The sequence below is a fragment of the Lindgomyces ingoldianus genome, assembly GCF_010093535.1.
Source record: "Lindgomyces ingoldianus strain ATCC 200398 unplaced genomic scaffold BDR25scaffold_66, whole genome shotgun sequence".
Taxonomy (NCBI): domain Eukaryota; kingdom Fungi; phylum Ascomycota; class Dothideomycetes; order Pleosporales; family Lindgomycetaceae; genus Lindgomyces; species Lindgomyces ingoldianus.
Window position 1 is genome coordinate 173,696 of NW_022985227.1, and position 19,835 is coordinate 193,530.

The 19,835-nt window shown below is 33.8% G+C and overlaps 3 protein-coding genes across 3 annotated transcripts; 1 reads left to right on the forward strand and 2 right to left on the reverse strand.

Moving 5' to 3' along the window:
* Positions 1–350: 350 nt before the first annotated feature.
* On the forward strand, positions 351–770 carry BDR25DRAFT_153211 (P-loop containing nucleoside triphosphate hydrolase protein; the record flags this gene model as incomplete). The annotated part of the gene is made up of 1 exon (XM_033683931.1): positions 351–770. A coding segment is annotated over one exon (420 nt), but the record flags the coding sequence as incomplete, so codon positions are not given.
* Positions 771–17,111: 16,341 nt separating this feature from the next.
* BDR25DRAFT_320392 (uncharacterized protein) lies at positions 17,112–17,926 on the reverse strand (the record flags this gene model as incomplete). Its single annotated transcript, XM_033691896.1, has 4 exons — positions 17,112–17,129; positions 17,199–17,216; positions 17,271–17,278; positions 17,641–17,926. 4 exons carry the CDS (start codon positions 17,924–17,926, stop codon positions 17,112–17,114), a joined length of 330 nt encoding a protein of 109 aa, XP_033539784.1.
* Positions 17,927–19,029: 1,103 nt separating this feature from the next.
* Positions 19,030–19,383, reverse strand: BDR25DRAFT_247026 (uncharacterized protein; the record flags this gene model as incomplete). The annotated part of the gene is made up of 2 exons (XM_033685944.1): positions 19,030–19,230; positions 19,300–19,383. The coding sequence occupies 2 exons, from the start codon at positions 19,381–19,383 to the stop codon at positions 19,030–19,032; spliced, it is 285 nt and encodes a 94-aa protein (XP_033539785.1).
* Positions 19,384–19,835: the final 452 nt, after the last annotated feature.

Here is a 19,835-nt window from a genome sequence, read left to right on the forward strand (position 1 = left end):
ATCTATTTATAGAAATAGTAATTACTAAGTACCTTTAGTAATAGTAATTACTATTACTAGAAAAATAGTAATTACTATAGTAATTACTAAGCGCTTATAGTAATAGTAATTACTATTACTAGGTGCTTATAGTAATAGTAATTACTATCACTTAGTAATTACTAAGTAATTACTGTTACTAAAAAGTGGCAACCCTGAATCCGACTAACCTAGCTTCCTTCCTTCTGCCACGCCTACCAACCTTACCTACTAAGCTTGTATACCCTGCCCAACTAATCCTGTCCTGCTAAGCGCTCTTAGATACAGATCCTAACGCTCCTAGCACGTTTTCGTACCTACTATGGTCTAACAGTTTCCAGTTCATCGACGGCGAATACCCCGAGTCGCACGAGCCTACCACGAAGGAAGAGCAATTTGCAAAGCCAGTTACACTTAGGACCCGGACATATACTCTGAAGATCACCGACATAGGGAGTGAAGATACGTGCAGGGATGAAACAATACGCGAGGCGAACGGATTCATTTTAGTCTATGACATCTGTGATCCCTCAACGTTTGAGAAGATACCGCAGCTATATAAGAAGATACGTAAGGTGAAGGCACCAGTTGAGGATGGTAACCTAAGCACCACCTCGCCAACCCCTGCGCTGCCTGCCATTGTCATGGCTAGGAACAAGTTAGATATGTTTAACAAACGTAAGGTTAGCAGAGAGAAGGCAGAGAAGGAAGCTAAACGCTTAAACTGCGGATATACAGAGGTTACAGCTAAGGGTAAGGTTAAAGATGTGTTTTTTAGCATTATTAAATGCAGTAGATCGTCTTCGTCCTGCAATAATATAGATGGGGCTAGCGAAGACAGGGACTAGTTCTCTTGCTTTGGCCTGTTTTTAAAGTAAATAGCACTGTTAAGGAACACTGTATCTACTAGTTAGCTCTAATAATTTAGAAGCGTGGTGTCTACAACGATTCTGTATCAATGTACCGCGCAAGCTTAAACTTCGTTTAGAGTGTGTCTGCTAGCATGTGCAACTGCGGTAAAGGCGAGTGCTAGAGTGTCTAGACTACATTAAGTAGGTTGCAGGCGTAACTCTCTCGCTGCACAGCACAATTCGGGTTGCAGGCGACAGTAGATTACTTTTTATCACCCTCAGAAAGCTTGTGCAAGGAGTTAATTTAGATAGAATAATCCCCTTAGCTATAGGAGAATTAAGAAGCATATAAACAGAGCTTTCAGCCTATCTACGCTGCTGCCTTCTTCCACATCTCGTTGCCTTATTTGCCTTCTATCTGCGCTGTGCAGCCTTGTTCCTTCCTATAGAGACAGGCAAACGTCTCTTTTGGAACTAGTTCCGGTTACAGTCGCTGGCCTGAGCAGTCGCTTTAACCTGAGCTGAGGGTGAGTCGCTCTGGAAGACTCCTGATCTAAGCCTGAGCACATATTAGAGGGTCCAAAATTGCACCTGCACAGCCCCTGAGCATGAACGAAGGGGCCTGTTTAGGGAACGGGACACTCGGCTATACTTTCCTAGTCACGTGCAACTTTGCTTTGGCTGAGGCAGCTGCCTTTGGCTCAGCCATCTCCTTCAACTATCCGTCTCTCGTCGCCCAAACCTCACCTGCAGAAAGGTAAGAAGACACTGTAGTCTATTACCTATGTCTTACTTTTCGTATACTCTCTCAAACGTTTATCCAGATCATTGATGAATACAAGCAGGTATTAGCCTTCCTTTTCGGAAGCTTGGATGACATAATCAGGCGTCTCGCTTAGCGCACAGGCTAGCATCTAATATATGTCTACTAATTGCCTCTCTTACTCCTTTACTTTACTATAAAACTTCTACAAAGGGCTCTGTGTTAATAATAAGTAAGAGTAAGTATATATAACTAGTCTAATACTAGCAGATAATAAAATATAACTAATATTAGATAGCAAACAGGCTTAACGCTCTCTGCCTAAGCCTTAGTAATCTTAATAGTAAGGAAACTAAAAAAGCTAAGTCTAGTAAAGTAACTACTAACTTCTAATAACAATCTAGCTGTATACTATAGAATTGTCCTAGATACTAATATTTTTAAGCACTCTAATCTGCACGCACTAGGTTTACTAGCAAGAAACCTCTAAAACTAGCAACTCTAATAGCTAATTTTAATAAAATAAACACAAATACTATCTATAATAACTAAGTAGTAGATAATAATAACTATCTAAGTAATAGTTACTTATTATAGTTTAGTCTAGGTAATAAAAAACTATAAAATAATAATAATAATATAAATAAAAGAAATACTACTAAAGGTAATAGCAATAATAAAGCTAGTAATAGTAAAAGTAGAAATATTAAAAAAAGTAGTAATAGTAATAACAGTAAAGCGCAAAAGAACTACTAAAATTAGCTAAATACTAGCATAAACTAAAAATTAGAGTATGCTCTTACATTCTAGAAACTGCATTAATTAGCTAGAGAAAACCTAATGTAGAGACAGAATTTAATAGGTTTCTTTCTACCTAAATTTAGATAGCAGTTACTAGAAGATTTTGCATAACACTAAACCTCTACTAAATTTAGCTATACTCTACCTGCTTAAACTAATCCTTTTTATAAATCTAAGAATACAGCCTTATCTAAATACAATCTGTCTAAAAAATAAAAGATTGTTGTAGTTAATAGTAAAAAGGTTATTTAGAATAACTACTAGACTAACCTAGTAGCAAATAGTTAGATTATTTAGAATAAGAAAATATTCTCTAATGCATTCTATAAATTACACTAGTTTTTATAAAATTAGCTAGTATACTTTTAACTGTAGGTAAATAAGCACAGTAATAGCATTATTATGTTTCTAAACATAAATAAATCGCAAAGCGCTAAAGCTATTTAGGCGTTTATAGTAAAAGCTAAGTAGATTTCTTATAAATAATGCGCAGCATTTAGTAAAAGATTTTTAATATGTGTTACTATTTAAGGCTTTTTTAAAAGTTTATACGCATACTGCTATTATAGAGGTAAAGGGGCTAAGTGTTTATTCTGCAACTATAAGCATTAAATACATAGCTAACTTTACTAGACTTTAATAGTATATAGAATATACATCTAGTAGTAATTAGTAATTAATTAACACTACACTTAAAAAGTATAAAATTTTTAAAAATAATTTTCTAGATAAAGAACTTAAGCCTTTAAAATACTATTAAAAGTAAAAGTAAGCTCTTCTAACTTTAGCTGCAAGCTACTATAATTCTAGCAGCAATATTAGCATAAATATTAACTATACTGTTAATGTCTATTAGATGTTAATAGCTAGACGTTTCTAACTTATGCAGAGTCTAGTAGCAGGTATAACTAATACTATTAGCAAGATAGAGAACTTTATTAGCTAGCTATGTAAATATAGTTGTAAGATTAAAGAACAGTATAATCTTCTACTATTAATTACCTAGGCTAATTAGCTAGAAGCAGAGCTAGATTTAGACTAATTAGAATTAAAAGAATTAAATAGTAAAGTTAAAATCTAGTTAAGCAATATAAAGTTTAGCAGCAAATATAAAAAATCTAGCTATAATGTTAAAAACTCTAGTAGTAATATATAAAAATATAGTAGAAAAGTTAGCAGCAACACTAAGAGTAGAAAACATAAGTAGTATAAAAATAACTTTTTTAGATAATAGCAATCTTTAGCCTAATCTAATAGATTTTAATATAATAGTAATTACTACATAACACTATAAAAAGGCGCTTAGGCCTATAAATACCTAAATAAAAAAAAATTATTTATACAAAAAAATTAAAAACTGCATAGCAGATAGTAGGCAGCTTTTAATAAGATGCTACCTAGCAAAGTAAACAAATAACAGTATAATACCTACTAATAATAATATTTAGCCTTAATAAATGTAACAGATATAGAGCTAATAGCAGCTTAAGTCTATTAGTAAATAAAAGGACTTTAAATAAATAAGTGTAAAGTAACTTATAAACTCTAGCAGATTAACACTAATAAAAGATAAAATTAAGTAAAATAATAATTATATAAACTATCCCTACACATAACTATAAGATGCTAGATATTAGTCTAAGTTAAGTAGGTTATCTAATCTATAAATTAACATTTCTGCTACTATAAATGTTGTATCTTCTGTTTTTCCTCTCTTTTTTACTAAATAGTATTATTATTAACTTAAGTAACAACCTAATATTTTTTCTACACTATTTAATAATTATTATTAGTCTCTAAATTAAAATATTTACTTAAAAACATAAGGCATATATTATTAAATTTAGAGTATATTTTAAGTAAGATACTTTTATAGTCTAGATTATTATCTATAAGTAAGAGAGAAAGTAAGTAAGCTAATTAACTAGAATACTAGTTAGCTATAAAAGAATAACACAGATTATAACTAAAGAGTGTACAGGCCTAGGATTTTTAGTAAGTAAATAACTAAACTCTAGTAGATATAATTACTAACCTAATGTGCATAAGGCTAAGTCTAAATGTTTAAAGGTTTAGAACTATTGAATTTCTTTAACTACACTTAATAATAATAGGGCACAACCTTGTCTATATAAACATGCTAAGGGAAATTAATACTATTAGCCTTAAACATTAGCCTTAGTAGACACTAATTATAAATAAATTTAAATAAAGAAATGTTAGATCTAGTACTAGATAAAGTTAGAACACAAAGTAGACTATTCTAAAAAGGCCACTTCTAGACTACGTTGTTCTAACCTTAGAAAGATGTCTACAAAGTAAGCAGATATTAGAGGTTAATATTTTAATAATAACTTTACTATGTTTAATTTATAAAACTACTAGAAACATTAAATAGCTAATTAAGTAGACAACTCTAATGTTCTAGTATATACAGCAGGGGACAGGTGGATAACAGAGGGATGTTATATGCCTAACACTATTAGCTTAGTAACTAAAGAAGTAATAGTATATATGTTTATATAAGAATAGTCTACTAACTATACTTTTTTACTAGTAAGACTAAAGTAAAGTGTAACTAATTAATAAGTAGCTTACTAATACTAACTTTATAGATCTTTTCTAAGGTTAGACTATAGCTTGCTAGTAGCACAACACTTATAGGCAGGAACATAGTAAAAAGTAAACACATTAGACAGCTTATAAGTAATACTTATAGTAAAATAAATGTTAAAGATAAAAAATAAAGGCTATAAAAAAAAAGTAGAAAAAGTAAAAAAAAAGCCCTTTTTAAATTACGCTTAGCTAAATTAGCTAGATTACGCCTTAAGTGTAGCAGATTATAACCTAGGCATTGCTAATACATGCACAAAACACAGCACATAACTAAGTAGATTATAACAACACCTTTTTATACATAACATTAATAACACGCCCTATTAAATTAGCCTAGTTTAAAATACATATGCTAGATATAGTTATAACCCTAAAAAGCACAACATAAAGCTGTCTATGCGTAAAGACTAGATGCCTTAGGTCTACACCTATAATCTCTATAGATTAGCCCTGTAATTTGTTAATAAACATTATAAAACATAACTAGATAAGTATTTAATAGTGTATAATAAAAAAAGGTAAAATGTTATAATTCTTTAATACTAATTTAATCTAAGTAATAGTTTATGTTTATTTATTAAATTTACCTTTTAAGATCTTTTTAGTTATAAACGCGCCTTATTAACTTAAGGCAGTAACTAATAATTAGGTCTTATTACATAAACCTTCCTTAAGATCTAGATTTTAAAGTAAAATAACTAGAACTCTAACCTTTAAATAAAGTCTAGTAAGAGGTAAACTAAGCAGATTAAATGTTTATAATAAATTTTCTAGAAAATAATTAACACTATCTAATTTTATCTAATATACCTTATTTATAGACATAAATTTCAAGACATCTTCTTTAAAATGCCTAAAAAAAATATTATTAATCTTTATAACTACCTTATTATAGACTATAAGAATATAGCGCTGTTAAAAGAAGCGCGCAGTAATAGTAAAGTCTAGAAATACACGCAGCATATCTAATAGATACACATAGAAATAAAAGTAACTTATAAAGATAAACTTTTAGACACTAGAGAGCAGATTAACATATGTTTACTTATCCTTAAATATAGAGAGTATCTAGTCTACATAAGCCTAATTTATAGCCTTAGCGTGTATTCTTATGTTTTTAGTTAAAGTTAGAACTATAAAACAACACTAAAAAGGGGACTGTTAAAGGCATGCCTATACTATTTAACCCTAGCTACTTTTAGGTATAACTAGTAGAATCTGTAAAAAATTACTACTAAATACTAATAAAATGCTACTAAAAGGTAGTTTACTTTATAGTACATTATAAAAACTTTAATTAATAGCCTTAAAATATAACTAGTACTGCATAGAAACTTTATTCTAGATAATAAAGCTAGTTTTATAAAGTAGCTTAAAAGTAGAAGAGTTTATAGTAAATATATAAAAAGAATTTTTTATAATCTTAATAAGTATTTTAAACCTTAAGTGCGCAGTTCTGCTACCTAAAAAAAGTAGCGCTGTAATACTAGATAAAGCTACATAAAAAACAATCTTATGCTAAGACTAAAATTAAAAACATAATGTTTAATAAAAAAAAGTTTTACTAGTACTACTAAGGCTTTAAATAAAAAACTAAGTGTTATTTAGATCTGTTAGATATGCGCACCTACTGTCAAGACAGGAGGAACGTTTGACGAAAGCTGCTACATAGTACGAGCAATAAGCTCGAACAGTATGTTGCTGCAAATTGCAGCATTTTGCAGCATTTTGCAGCATTTTGCAGCATGTTGCAGCAAATTGCAGCATGTTGCAAGCTGGTCGCGCATAGGGCTAGTGCGCGAGGGACTCAGATCAGAAAAACAAAAGCCGAGCAACACAAGTAGAGCAGAAAAAGGATCGATAAATCAACACAATCAATACAATCAATCAATCATCCCATACATCATATCTAAACCCATCATTCATCTCAGGAAGCCTAGAAACAGTGCTTCAATCTGACAAGATCTAAACACATAGCAGACTTAATAGTATTAAATACTAATTTTTAACTATAATTTAATTAGTTATAAGACTTAGTAAAAGTAGTATACTTAGTAATATTATTATATAACATCTGCTTATGTACTAAGAAAGGGATAGTAACAGGGATCTAATTATGCAAGGGTATTAGCATTCTAAATTAAAATAGTGTTTTACTATGTAACTTTAGAAGCATCTAGTTTAGAATTTATAAGCTATAATCTTATAATAGCTTAGATTTAGTAAAAAAAAGGATTTATAAAGGCTATTTATAAAAGTAGATTATCTAAGAAGTTAGCATAAAACATTATCTAGATAGCTACTAGATTAAGTATGTTACTAAATACTAGCGCCTATATAAATATTTATTATAATAAAAAGCTAGTAGCTGTAAGTTAAAGTTCTTAAAAAATATAATTCTAAGATTAGTTCTTTTATAATAAACTATAAGCTAAATAGGCGTCTTTAAATATTAGATAAAGCTTACTTTATATAGTACATAAGTTACTAAAGCTAGTTACCTTAGAGATATAAGTTAACAATATTTACAAATAAAAGCACTTCCTTATAGACAGACTATAAAAATACATACACCTAATAAACATTATAGTTTTGTAATACTAAGTCTAAGCACATGTAGCTAAATTCTACTAGTAATCTATAGAAAAGTTCTAGTATAGTAAATGCAGCCTATTAGTGTGCTAGGAATTATACTAAAACTACACTATTAAAGTTAACTAAGCGCTTTCTATATAACTATATACTGCATCTGCGTTGTTATTATTTTAGAAAGATACTATATGTCCTTCTAGCAGATAAATTACTAAACAAACTACTAAAGGCTACTCTCTATGTACAGGAAAACTAAACAGTTGCTATGCTACCTTAGTAGAGCTAATATACTAACGCTGTAGGTAGGATGTAACCTTGTCTTAATCCTAGATACAAACTGTAACCTAGTTAGTGCTTTTATATATATACTTATAAATATATTTAATAGCCTTAACAGATGCGCAGACTTCTACATTAACATGCGCATTATATTACCTAGACAGAAATAGACTATAAGGAATAATCTACTAATTATTAACTATAACTTTATATTATTTAGACTTAACTATCTAGACTTAGCTATTATTTTACTAATAATAAATTAAATAACGTATTCCACCACTAAACCTGCTAAACCACTGAACCTAACAAAATCTCTTAGCATTGCGAACACTATGTACAAAACTCTAATTTTATTCACAACTAAATAGAGAACCTACGTATAACGTGCCTGCATCTAATTCTAGTGCTTCTTCTTTATCCTTTTTGCACGTACAAGCGTTGTGCCTAGTCTCCTAACAGTTCCCACAGCGCCGCAGAGCTAGTTAGGCTCTTTCTTAATTACTACCACTACAAGCCTTCTTTAACTGCTAAGCTACTACAGACGCCTTAGCAGCTACCTGCGCTGCTGTAGTCCTCTACTCTATTATGCCACCTTACTAGATCTGCTTTCTTTTACGCCCCTTGCGCTTAGTTACGTCTGCTAATTACTTTTTAAGCTTTTATACACGCGCCTTTATAAGTATATTTCTATATAGCATCTCCTTAGCTTTTTTTATAAGCTGTAAAAAGCTTTCTTATGCTGTTATTAGTAATTATATAAAAAAATTACATATAAGCTTTAATTATAATCTAAATTTATATAAATTACTTAGGGTCTTTAATTGCTATAGCGTTTCTAGTAGGGGTCCTAGTAGTAGGGTACACAGCTGCACGTTAAGACAATTAAGGACTACCTGCGCGTTAATAGGAACTAGTCTAGATGCCTTAAAAGCCTTTTTATAGTTATTATACATAAAAACATCTAAAAACGCGTCTTTAAAGGCTAGAAAGAAGTGTTCTTTGTTAACATGCTACACACATTAGTGTGCTAAGTCTTATACGCGCTAAAAGTACTTAAGCTTTAATAGCAAGAAGCACACTATGTTAAGTAGCTAGAGGATATGTAATAAATGCGCAGGCATATAAAGCATAAGGATCTTATGTATAAAGTAATAATCTTTAAAATTCTAGTTTAAGTAGCTCTTATAGCTATCTAGTATAAGTAGCCTGTATACTCCTACTTAACGCGTTTTTATATGCTTATTAAAGTGCTTTAACTACTTAAGACTAAGCGTGTTATTTGTCTAGCTATTTTTAAAAACTAATAGCTTTTAATTACATAGTATTAACATCTTTTTATACTAGGTAAAGATGTAGACGCGTTCTTTGTAGATAATAAATAGCAGAGTAGCGTAGCTAGCAGCGCAGATGCTCTAGATTACAGTAACCTATTCCTAGTTACCTAGCTGTGTAAGGACAGGCCTTGTACATCTTTCTAAACTTATAATAACTTTTATAGTGCTAATTATGCTTATCTAGAAGCTAGTCTTATTAAAGTTATAAATATTATTATTATAAACACTATATTTTGCTATTATGTTTTATATAAGCTTAAACTACTTTATAATTAACTCTAGGTCTTCTTAAAGTATTCTCTAGCAGTCCTTTACTTAATTAAATACTATCTTAAGCTTCTCTGTATAAGACATAAACTGTGTAGGCTAGTTTATCCCTACTAGTGTCTTACTACGCGCAGCTAACAGTCTGTTTGCTATATTTACTACCTTACACAGCTAGGGCGCGAATCCTTGCAAATTAAGGTTAAAAATATATTATATAATTATCTGCTTTTTAGTTGTAGTAAGTTTCTAGTAATTTAGTTATATAGTAGGTTAAAACATAATTCTGTTAAGCTAAGCAGTAAGCTGCTAATAAGGCATGTTAAAAGCTGCTGTAGCTTATTATACGCGTTTAAATTAGCGTAAGCAGTAGGCCTAGAGCGTAAGGGCAATTCTGCCTTCTTGCTAAGTTAGTATAGTCTTGTGTTGTTTAGACATTGCGTCTTGTACGTAGTGTTTGCAATGCTAAGAGATTTTGTCAGGTTTAGTGGTTTGGCGGGTTTAGTAGTGGAATACGTTAACTATTTTTTTTACTATAGTTTTTATAGTAAAATTCTTTAAAAAAAATTTTTAGTAAAAAGGCTACTCTAACCTAAAAAGCACTTGCATACAGCTAGCAAATAGATTTAAGTTGCTGCAAGAACTATGTACTATAAACTTTATAACAATATTAGTTAGAATACTATTAGGATTCTAGAACTATGTTAGACGCTTAGCCTATATAACATAATTAATAAAATTAGGTAATAAAAGCTAATCTCTATTATCTAGGTGCATAAAGAGTAAAATGTAGGCATAGAGAAGTCCCTACTTCTAATACTTAATTATGTAAATAATGCTAGTAAAGTAACTAAACACTTACTATAACTTAATATTCTCTATTAAGGAATCTAGCTGCAACTTAAATATTTAAGTAATTATATTAGGCTAATTTAAAGCACACTATAGCTATATAAGTTTTACTATTATTTTAGACTACTTAGAATTTATAGTAAATATAATAAATAAAAAAGAGTGTCTAAGCTTCTAAATAATAGCTATACAATTTAAGTAACACTAAGATATAAACTAACTACTACTAATGTAACTTAAAGAGAGTATAGTATAAATACTAACAGATTACACATTAAAATTATTCTAGTGTAGGGCATTACTAATGCTTTAATAAAAATCTGCTTAGAGTTTTAACTAATTATTATAAACCTAACAAAGCTTTTTTTATTTAACTTATGCCTAGTAATTTATTATCTACTATTAGAATAATTAGCTATAGGTAAAAGGTACTACATTATAACCTTTCTAAGAAAATAAATAAAATTAATAAAACATAGTATTAGTAACATAAAGATTTTTCTAGACTTTATTAAAATTATGTAGTGTAAGCCTAAAGAAGAATCTAAGCTAACTAGTAAGAAACATAAAGATATAATAAAAAGGCTAATAAGTAAGATAAGAAGAACAGACTTAAAAGTAAAATTAAGTAAAGTTATTACTATTATAATAATGTAAAATTAAACTATAACTTATACTCTTATTAAAATTTTTTATAATTAAGCTAGCAACTTTATTTAAAACTAGCAGATTTTTTTATTATTAGTTAGTACTAGCCTTAATAATAAGCTTTAATTAAAGGTTTATAATAATCTAAATATTCTAACTATCACGCCTAGCCCTTTTTAGTCTTTTGTAGGCAGTTTTATAAATAGAAATCTATAGATTATAGGCATCTACCTCTAACATATGCATAAGCTTTTATAATAGGGTTAAGTCTAGGTTTAAATTCTAGTTGCGCTACAGCTAAGTACTTAAAGTAAACTCTAAGTTATAAAAGTATAACTATGTGTAGCTAGCAGCAACCCCCTAAGCAGGCTCTAATAAACTCTATAAGTAGTAAAGTTCCTCTATAATCTAAAATATTCTAACGCTATTCCTACGCACGTTGCAATCTATAGCAGTGTAGTTAGTAAAAGTAAAGGCTAAAGAAGTGTTATATATATAAATATTATTATAAAAATATGCACTTTTTACATAAAAACTATCTTATAAACTTTAGATAATAACTAGCAAGTTCTAATAAAACTTTAAATAAATATCTTTTTAAAAGCAGCAAAACCTATATTTTAGCTAGCTAGAAGTAGACCTAGCTAAATATTTATTAATTTAATAATAAGCACTATATTCTGTACACATAGTAGTAGGATTACGCATTAGGCTAAAATTAATAGGCAAATAGTAAAGTACACTTATAATATATACAGCTAGGCATAGTTTTTTAGTATTAATTAAATTAAGCTTAAGAAATATAAAAAGCTAAAAAGTATATATAATTAAAGTATATTAAGACATAGTAAATAGTAGAGAAGTTAACTAAAGTTAAAAGTTTAGACAGATAAAAAGAAATAAAAGCATAAAAGTTAAAGTAAACTAATTAATATTTAAGTAGATAAAAAAAGAAGTAGGTGTAAATATTAAAAAAATATAACTAATTAAAATAAAATTAAACACATTTAAATGTAAAGAAGTAGAAGATATAGATTATATTTAACGTACTTCATGGGCGAGTTGCTCACACACCCGAGTCGCTCACTTTTGCCAAGACCCCACCCTAACAAACTCTATTATAGCCCATAACAACCCGCTCTAGCACTATATAGTACAGTACAGCCTAGAATATTATTTAGATACTACTTCTGCTTCTTGCTTACATGTTTGTGTGTTATGCCTAGTCTAATTACACTATCTGCAGCGCCTTTAGGATAGCTTACCTACTTTAGCTTGCACCTGCTTCTTTGCCTTCTTCCTGTTACTACGCGCTCTAAACTCCTTTAGAGCTGTTAAGCGCAGGCCTTCCTAAATTATTAAGGTCTTTTTTGCCTTAATTTGCTTTCTTTTATGCAATTTATATTACATAGCAGCCTTATTAGCTGCTTAAAGCTTAGTAATTTTCTATTACGCTAACACTAGCTTATGCGTAATTATTACTGCCCCTTTTAAGACTTTCTTAAACACCTTAACTATAAAAGTTAGTAAACTATTTATATGCTTTTAAATTCTTATTTTTATAAGCATTAATTATAACCTAAGTTTTAGGGTATTACTTAGAGTTTATAACTGCTAGGGCTTGTTGTATATAGGTAGTAGTAGTAATAAAGTGCGCAACTTTACATTAAGGCCTATTATAACTTATTATAGGTTAAAAGGAACTAATCTAGCGCCTTAGAACCCTTCTTAGATATTACTAAAAGTAATTATAGCATAATAAGCTACTTTAAAGCATAGTAAGAACTTTATTTTTATAATATAAGTAATCTAGTTATGTATAAGGTTTTTAGCTTAGCGCTTATACACCTTTTTTAAAAAAGTAAAACAACCTACATTAAGTAGGTATAAAAGGTGTAATAAGTAAAAAAGTATATAAATAGTAATAATTTTATTATCTTTATAGTATTACTAAAAATAAAGCAAGTTGTAGCTTTTATAGCTATTAATAACTAGCAGACAGTAGCTGCTAACAGTACGCTTTTTTATATGCACGTTAAAGTGCTTTAACTAGTCTAGACTAAGCTAATTAGTAGTCTAGCTGCGCTTAGAGATTGTAATAACCTAATTCTAAAGTAGATTTTCCTTTTTATACTAATTTAAAAGGTAGTTGCTACCCTAGAAAATAATAAAGAGCAGAATAGCGTACTTTTTAGCATTAATGCCCTAGATGGCTGTTGTCTACTCCTAGTTACCTAGCTAGACTGCTTTTAGCTGTCTTTATCTCTTTAAACCTGTAACAACTGCTCTAGTAGATATCTAGCCTATTATAAACCTTGTTTTGTTAAAGTTGTACATGTTGTTATCTTAGATGCTATACTTAGCTTTAATATTCTTTATAAGGTTAAACTAGCTTTAAATTACTACAGGATCCTTATAAAAGGCTCTTTTATAGTTATACTTACACTTAAACTTTACTTTAAGCTCTAAGTAACACTTAATAAATGTATTAGGCTAGTTTATGCTAATATAGCCTATATTACGCTTAGCGCGTAAAGAATTAGCTATATTAGCTATAGCTGCTAGCTAGGAGGGAAATCCTTGCGCATTTAGCTTAAGTATGTGCTAAATAATTACCTGCTTTTTATTATTATCTAGCTTCTATAAGTTAGCTATATAATTAGCTTAGGAAGGTTGTCTAGCGCGTTAGTTACTTATTATCTTTTAAAAGACCTTATAGATAGCTGCAGCGCGTTGCTTAGAAAGTGTTGCGTTTTATTTAAAAGCCTAAAGCATAAGCTGCATCTAACGTTCTTTTAACGCATCTAAGTAATGTTATTAGAAATGCATTAGTATAGAAAGAGTAGTGTAGTAGGGTCTTAGCAAAAGTAAGCAACTTAGGTGTGTGAGCAACTCGCCTATGAAGTACGTTATTAGTAATAAGAAAATTATTCTTTATAAGCATTATACTATACCCTTTATATTAGTAAGTTAGAATTAATTTTCTAAAAAGCATGTTATTTTCTCTAAGATAATTTAGTAATAATAAAAAAAATAAAGATATAAATAAATAAATCTCTTATGCTGCTAATAATGTTTATATAAAGCACTATGTTAGTTAGTTATAAAGTTAGATAATAAGCAATAAGTTTAACATTTTTTACAGTAAGGCTAGAAAGACATACTAAGCTTAAGTAACAGTGTTAGCAGATATCTATAAATATTTAGCTAGAATTAGACAGATATAACTAAGAAAAGGGGACAGTACTAGAATACAGACGCTAACACACTAATTCTAGCTTAGCAACACCTTAAAACTATAAACAGTAACAAAAGAGTAAACTTTAGCCTACTAATAATAAAACACAGCATTATAATATTATATTAAAACACCTAGAATATAGTAATAAACCTAGTAAAATATATTTATTTGCCTTAAAAATCTAGAATATTTACAAAAGTAGTAGAAAGTTTTATAGGCTAATTAGACATTAATCTAGCCCTTTTTTAAACTGATAAGAGAAAAGGCTTGGCAAGGTGTACAGTGAATAATAGAGATATGGAGTTTAGATAGAGGGAACTTCTGCAATAGTCCATCTATTCGGAGGTGGTGGAGTTGGCGTACAGCCTTCTATGATACGCTCCTTTCCAGCTATAAGATGTCAACTATTCGCTATGTGTAAGCCTGCTCGTGATGTTGTTTAGCGCTAGGTAGTGCTTTAAGGCAGCCTCCTCGTTGTCGTCATGATTGTCGTCGTCGCTGGCTACTATCCTAGGAGGGCATGGGTTCCTCGTCACAGTCTAGCACACGCTGCAGATCGTTGCTTTACTGTAGGAGGGTGCTAAATAGCGTGTGTTGTAGGAGCATCTTGTATGAGTGCTGTGATCGCCGCGCTACGTCCTGGTTCACAAGAATCCCTCAGTCGCAGCCTCTATCCTCGCACGTCTCGGTCCTTCGGATGGCTAGCTGCATTGGCGCAGCCTCAAAAGTTGCAGCCACACTCGGCAGAGCCACCTTTTGACTAAGTAAAATAAAGCGTACAGGAGGGCCGTGTAGAGTTAGTTCAGCGGGGAGCGGTGCTCGCTTGATTGGACGGCTTTGTTTGGAGGTACTGACAGGGATCGAGACCCGGCATGAATCCATTGCCACTTACAGCCTTACGGCTAATTACATGTCTGTAGCTGTACTGTTCAGGTCTAAGGCCTAGCGAGATGCCCTTGAGGTAGTAGATCTATGGTGGTGGCTCTGTGAGAAGTCGCACTCGTTTTCGCTATAAAACAGGCAGGAAGGCATCAACATGAGCGTAAGTTTTATATAGGTAGGGTATTAAAGACAAAGGAGTAGCCGTAGTAGTTATCTATATCCTATGAAATATTATTAAATCTAAAGGGCACGCTAATAGCTTCTAGCTTTGAGGTAAAAGTAACGTTAACGTTACTCTTTTATTTTCCGGTACAAGGGTTGTTCTGTTGCGAGGGGATAACATCCCCACTACGTAGCGAGAACCACACCGTAGCGAGAAAATCCATAGGTACTTCGACTTCAAAATAGAACACAGTATCCTCACATCAATTTTTCTACATAGTAATGAGTGCGCGAGATACTGCTATTGTTCCTCTACCTTGTAGCTGCCTCGCCTATAAAAATTACCAGCGTTGTCGTCGACGTCGCACGTAGAACGAAGCTGCTTGATTTCGCGATACTCTAGGGCACCCCTGCTGCGGCTTCAGCGCGAGGCGTTGGGAGCTTTTAATGGTCATAATCCATTAATGTTCTAGCTTTGGAGCCGTGCAAGTGCACTCGCCAGTCGCCGCTAGCCCTGTCGCGGCAATATAAGGATGATTCGTATAGAATCGCCACGGCGATCGGTACCTCTTAGCCCAAGCGAGCAGGCCCTAGTCATGCCGAGCCGCATACCGCACGCTGACCTAATCTTTACACCGTAACATAAGCCTCAGCTTGAGCGAGCCAAGACTGTGGTTTAAGAATCTATGGCACAGCGCCCCGTTCCGCCTCTACGCGCGGGACAGGTCGTGAAGATGCGGCAATGCAAATGTACAGTCGCCTACCAAAAGTCATTAGCCACTCAACAATCTGAGCTCTGCAGGGGTATAGTCAGCCTATTTAGGAAAGAGGTTACTTAACTAATTGCTACTTAAATTAAAAGATTTTTAGTTCTATAAGAAGCCTATGTTAAGGCCTATTTTCTAGCGTTATAGTTAATTAATAGTAAGTTAACTTACCTTTATTTTAAATAACTTCCTTTATGCGCTTTAACTAGCTTAGGATACTCTTCCTATAATTAGCTAGTGTAATCTTTGCCTATTCCTTTTTAAGAATATCTACTATCTGCTTGTAAGTAGTAATATATTCTTATTGCTTTAAAATGCAGAGCTTTATAATCTGCTAAAGGTTCTTAATTAGGTTTAAATTAGGACTTTATAGAAGCTAATTTATCTATATTATGCTATAGTTGTTTATATACTTTTAGGTAGCCTTTGCAGTATGAATAGGGGCTCCATCCTGCATCTATATGCTAATACCGCGTTTCTCTGTAAGCTGCTTATAGAATAGGATGCTAACATTATGCAGAATCTAGTAGTATTTACTAGCATTGTTTTGCTTACCTTTTTAGTTAATAAACAGCTTTAATTTAAAATTAAAAGAGATTACACTAAATACAGAGACTGTAGTTCTTCTAGACTTAAATGTAGGCTTTAGGTACTAACTCTTGTACGCTTTTCTATGCTGCTAACGTACATATAGAGGTCTAGTGTCTAAGCTAACTTTAAATGTTGCTTTATTATAATAGGCTACGTAAGCCACATTACTGCTCTTATTATATTAATAAATTTAAGTAAAGTAGAGTTATTTTTTTTATGTACAGCTAAAAGCTAAGGCTTGTAATGCAGACAGAAGGCGTAGTACTTATGTTTTGTAAGGTATCTTCTTACAGTACTAGCATAGATGCAGCAGTAGGTCTTAGATAGTGTTGCAATAGTCTAAAGTGTAGTAAAGGGATTATTTACTACCTAGTAAATTAAATGCCTCTTAGCGCGTTTATTAAGCTTTAAAGGCTAGCCTGTACACAGGGCTTTTATATAGATAGGCTAGGGCTGCTTGCGCAGCTAGCAGATGTTATATGTAATTGTTAACTTAGGAACACTAAGACAACTTAAAATTTTGCTAGCGCTCACGCTGTAGAGGTAGAATTGCTATATTATATTAATAGTAGACTTAGATAGCTCTTTGCGCGAGGTTTTATTTACTTTTGTAACTATTAAAAAAAGTAGTAATTTAATTAAGTTATAATTAATTAAAATTAAAGCATTGTGGAGTGGCCTAGGCCTCTTGCTAAAGTGGCCAATCACTTTTAGTAGGCGACTGTACAGTCAGGCGTTAGCTGGATACAAGTCAATCCAGGGGCCCTCTTCAAAATAGTGCAGGGAGCTCGAGGATCGGCTTTAGGGATTGCAAGTTGCGTCTCCTAAACTTAGCACACGCTAAGATGAGGGTATAGATTGTGAAACGTTAAGGTTGCGCCTGCTTAAGTGGAAATATTGTTTAATTTTAGAAGGCGATTGAATATCAAGCAGGCAACATACGCTAACATGAGAAGCACGTTCTACAACCACATACGCGCTACTAGTGCTCTCCAGGGTTCCGTACTAACCTCATTTGTCTCAACCTGTCCATTCTGTATCCGCGCAACCTTGGTCCTGGGCTCTAAAAGATCTACCTCTGCCGTGGCAGCTGTCCGCTTCCGGCCCCGCTTTCCCCCTCCCGTACCAGCATCCTGTGCTTGTAAGGTAGCTTTTGCGATTTTCATAGCTTCCCTAGCCGTCTTTTTTGCCCTTTTCTCAGCTTTTGCAGCTTCCTTTACTGCATGCTCCGCTCGCGCTTTCTCCAGGTCCTCCCACGTCATCACCTTCGCTTTTCTAAGTATTACTAACTTAGCCGCTCAGCGGGCTTTACTTTTATTGTTTATTTTTACCAGGAATCTGTTTTAATCACAAAGGAGGGCGTTTTTAGCAAGAAATGTCTAGGCGGCATTTAAGACCTTCTGTTGGAGCCGCTCTTTGCGCCGGCTGCTTGCTTTATTGTTAGGAACGTGCTTAATCATGTTAGGTAACGACGTCAAAGCCTCTCCTGACACTGGTGTGGCAGGCGTTAGTAACTCTGTGTAGTGCTGGCAAGTGTCTACCACTGCCTTGTTCGCTTTTAAAATGGTTTAATAAGCGGGTGGTTTTGGTATATCATCAAGGACTCTGTTAGGGTTAAACGGGAACAACCCGCTTCCTCTCTATGCTGCGAGAATGTTTTGTTTACTTAACGCCCTTTCTCTCGCAGGGCCATACAGATAGGTGAAGTGCTGCTTGCCGATCGTGTTAACCCCTCCTCGCTCCATTCGCTCTACTTGTTCGCGATAGGCCGTCTTTAAGGGCGCGAAGACTCCAACATCACAGGGCTGGAGCTTATGAGATGTATAAGAGGGCATGCGGCACAAGGTAATGTTGTTCTTAAAGCAAAACTCCAGGATCTTGAGGGTCTCATGCGTTCTAAAGCCATCCCACACAAGTATTTGCGGTCTCTTGTTAGCTCTCTGTTTAGTCTGGGGGTCAAACACAAGCTTGAGCCACTGCAAGCTGATATGAGAATCGGTGAAGCCGGAATCAGAGCATGCATACACCCAACCAGGCGTGGGATACGTGGTCTAGTTCGCTCGATGGGTTGACGCCGGCCAAATTACCATGGGATCCAGACACCTACCATCGGCGGAGATGCATTCAATAGCAGTAATCATGGTGCGCTTGACGCGTGCGCCTCTATAGCCTCGCGTGTCATCCTTACTAACAAGGACTTTGACGGAGCTAAGCATGCTAAGCATAACCCCAGTCTCGTCCATGTTATATACGTTCTCCGGCAGGATAGCCAGGTCATGTATTTCCTTTCTGATCACCTTAAACTAGTGTAAAACCTTGTCATAGATGTTGTAACGGTTCCAGTCCTGCGGCTTGTTCTTTCTCGCTACAGCTCTGGACGACGCCGTTCGAGTCCTTTCGCACAGTTCACCCCAGGAGGCTTGAGCGGCCTGTCCGCTGGTGGCCGGTGGCGAGTGGCACTGAACGCTAACGAGGCTATATGCTTCATTCGCACCGGCCGTCCAAGCGTGCTCTGGTGTAACAAGAACTCGACGAGGGCATTTTCTTCGTATGGGTAGAGGTACTGCTAGCTTTCGGCTTTGGCTTCTCGCGAACGGCGTCCGCGTGCACGATGATGGAGGGTGGAGAGGGGGACGTCACCATGGGCTGCGAGGGCGGCATATGTGTTAGGCATGCCTTCGGGGAGGCCTTCAGCGAGTACTCGACTGGCTCTGTCCATGTTAGTTATTGTGATAGGCCGAAGGAGACAGCTGTAGCGAGTGCCTGCGGGGGCAGATACGAGGCAGTGCATGTCATGCGAATCCGACACGTGGCTGCAGATTGCTTGGCAATGCGCCACAGTCCACGTGATAGTGCCATACTATCCTCGGGTGGTATTTGAATTCACGCTAGCGTAAACCTGCCCAGCAGTCCATGCACCTGCATTCTCATTGTTGTACGCACTAGTTACTTGGTAAGTTCACGGCATTGCGGGTTTATTTAGGTCGAGACAAGACACTGGCGTGGATAAGAAAGATACTAAGTTATTACTGACTATTCCGCGCCCGAGCTCTTTCTCAGTTTGCGGAAGATGCGCCTGAAAGATCTTGACTTCGGCGCTTCCATGTCTGTAGACTTAGGCTGGTCTCCATTCGGCTCAGCAGACGCAACTTGCAAACCCTGAAGCCGATC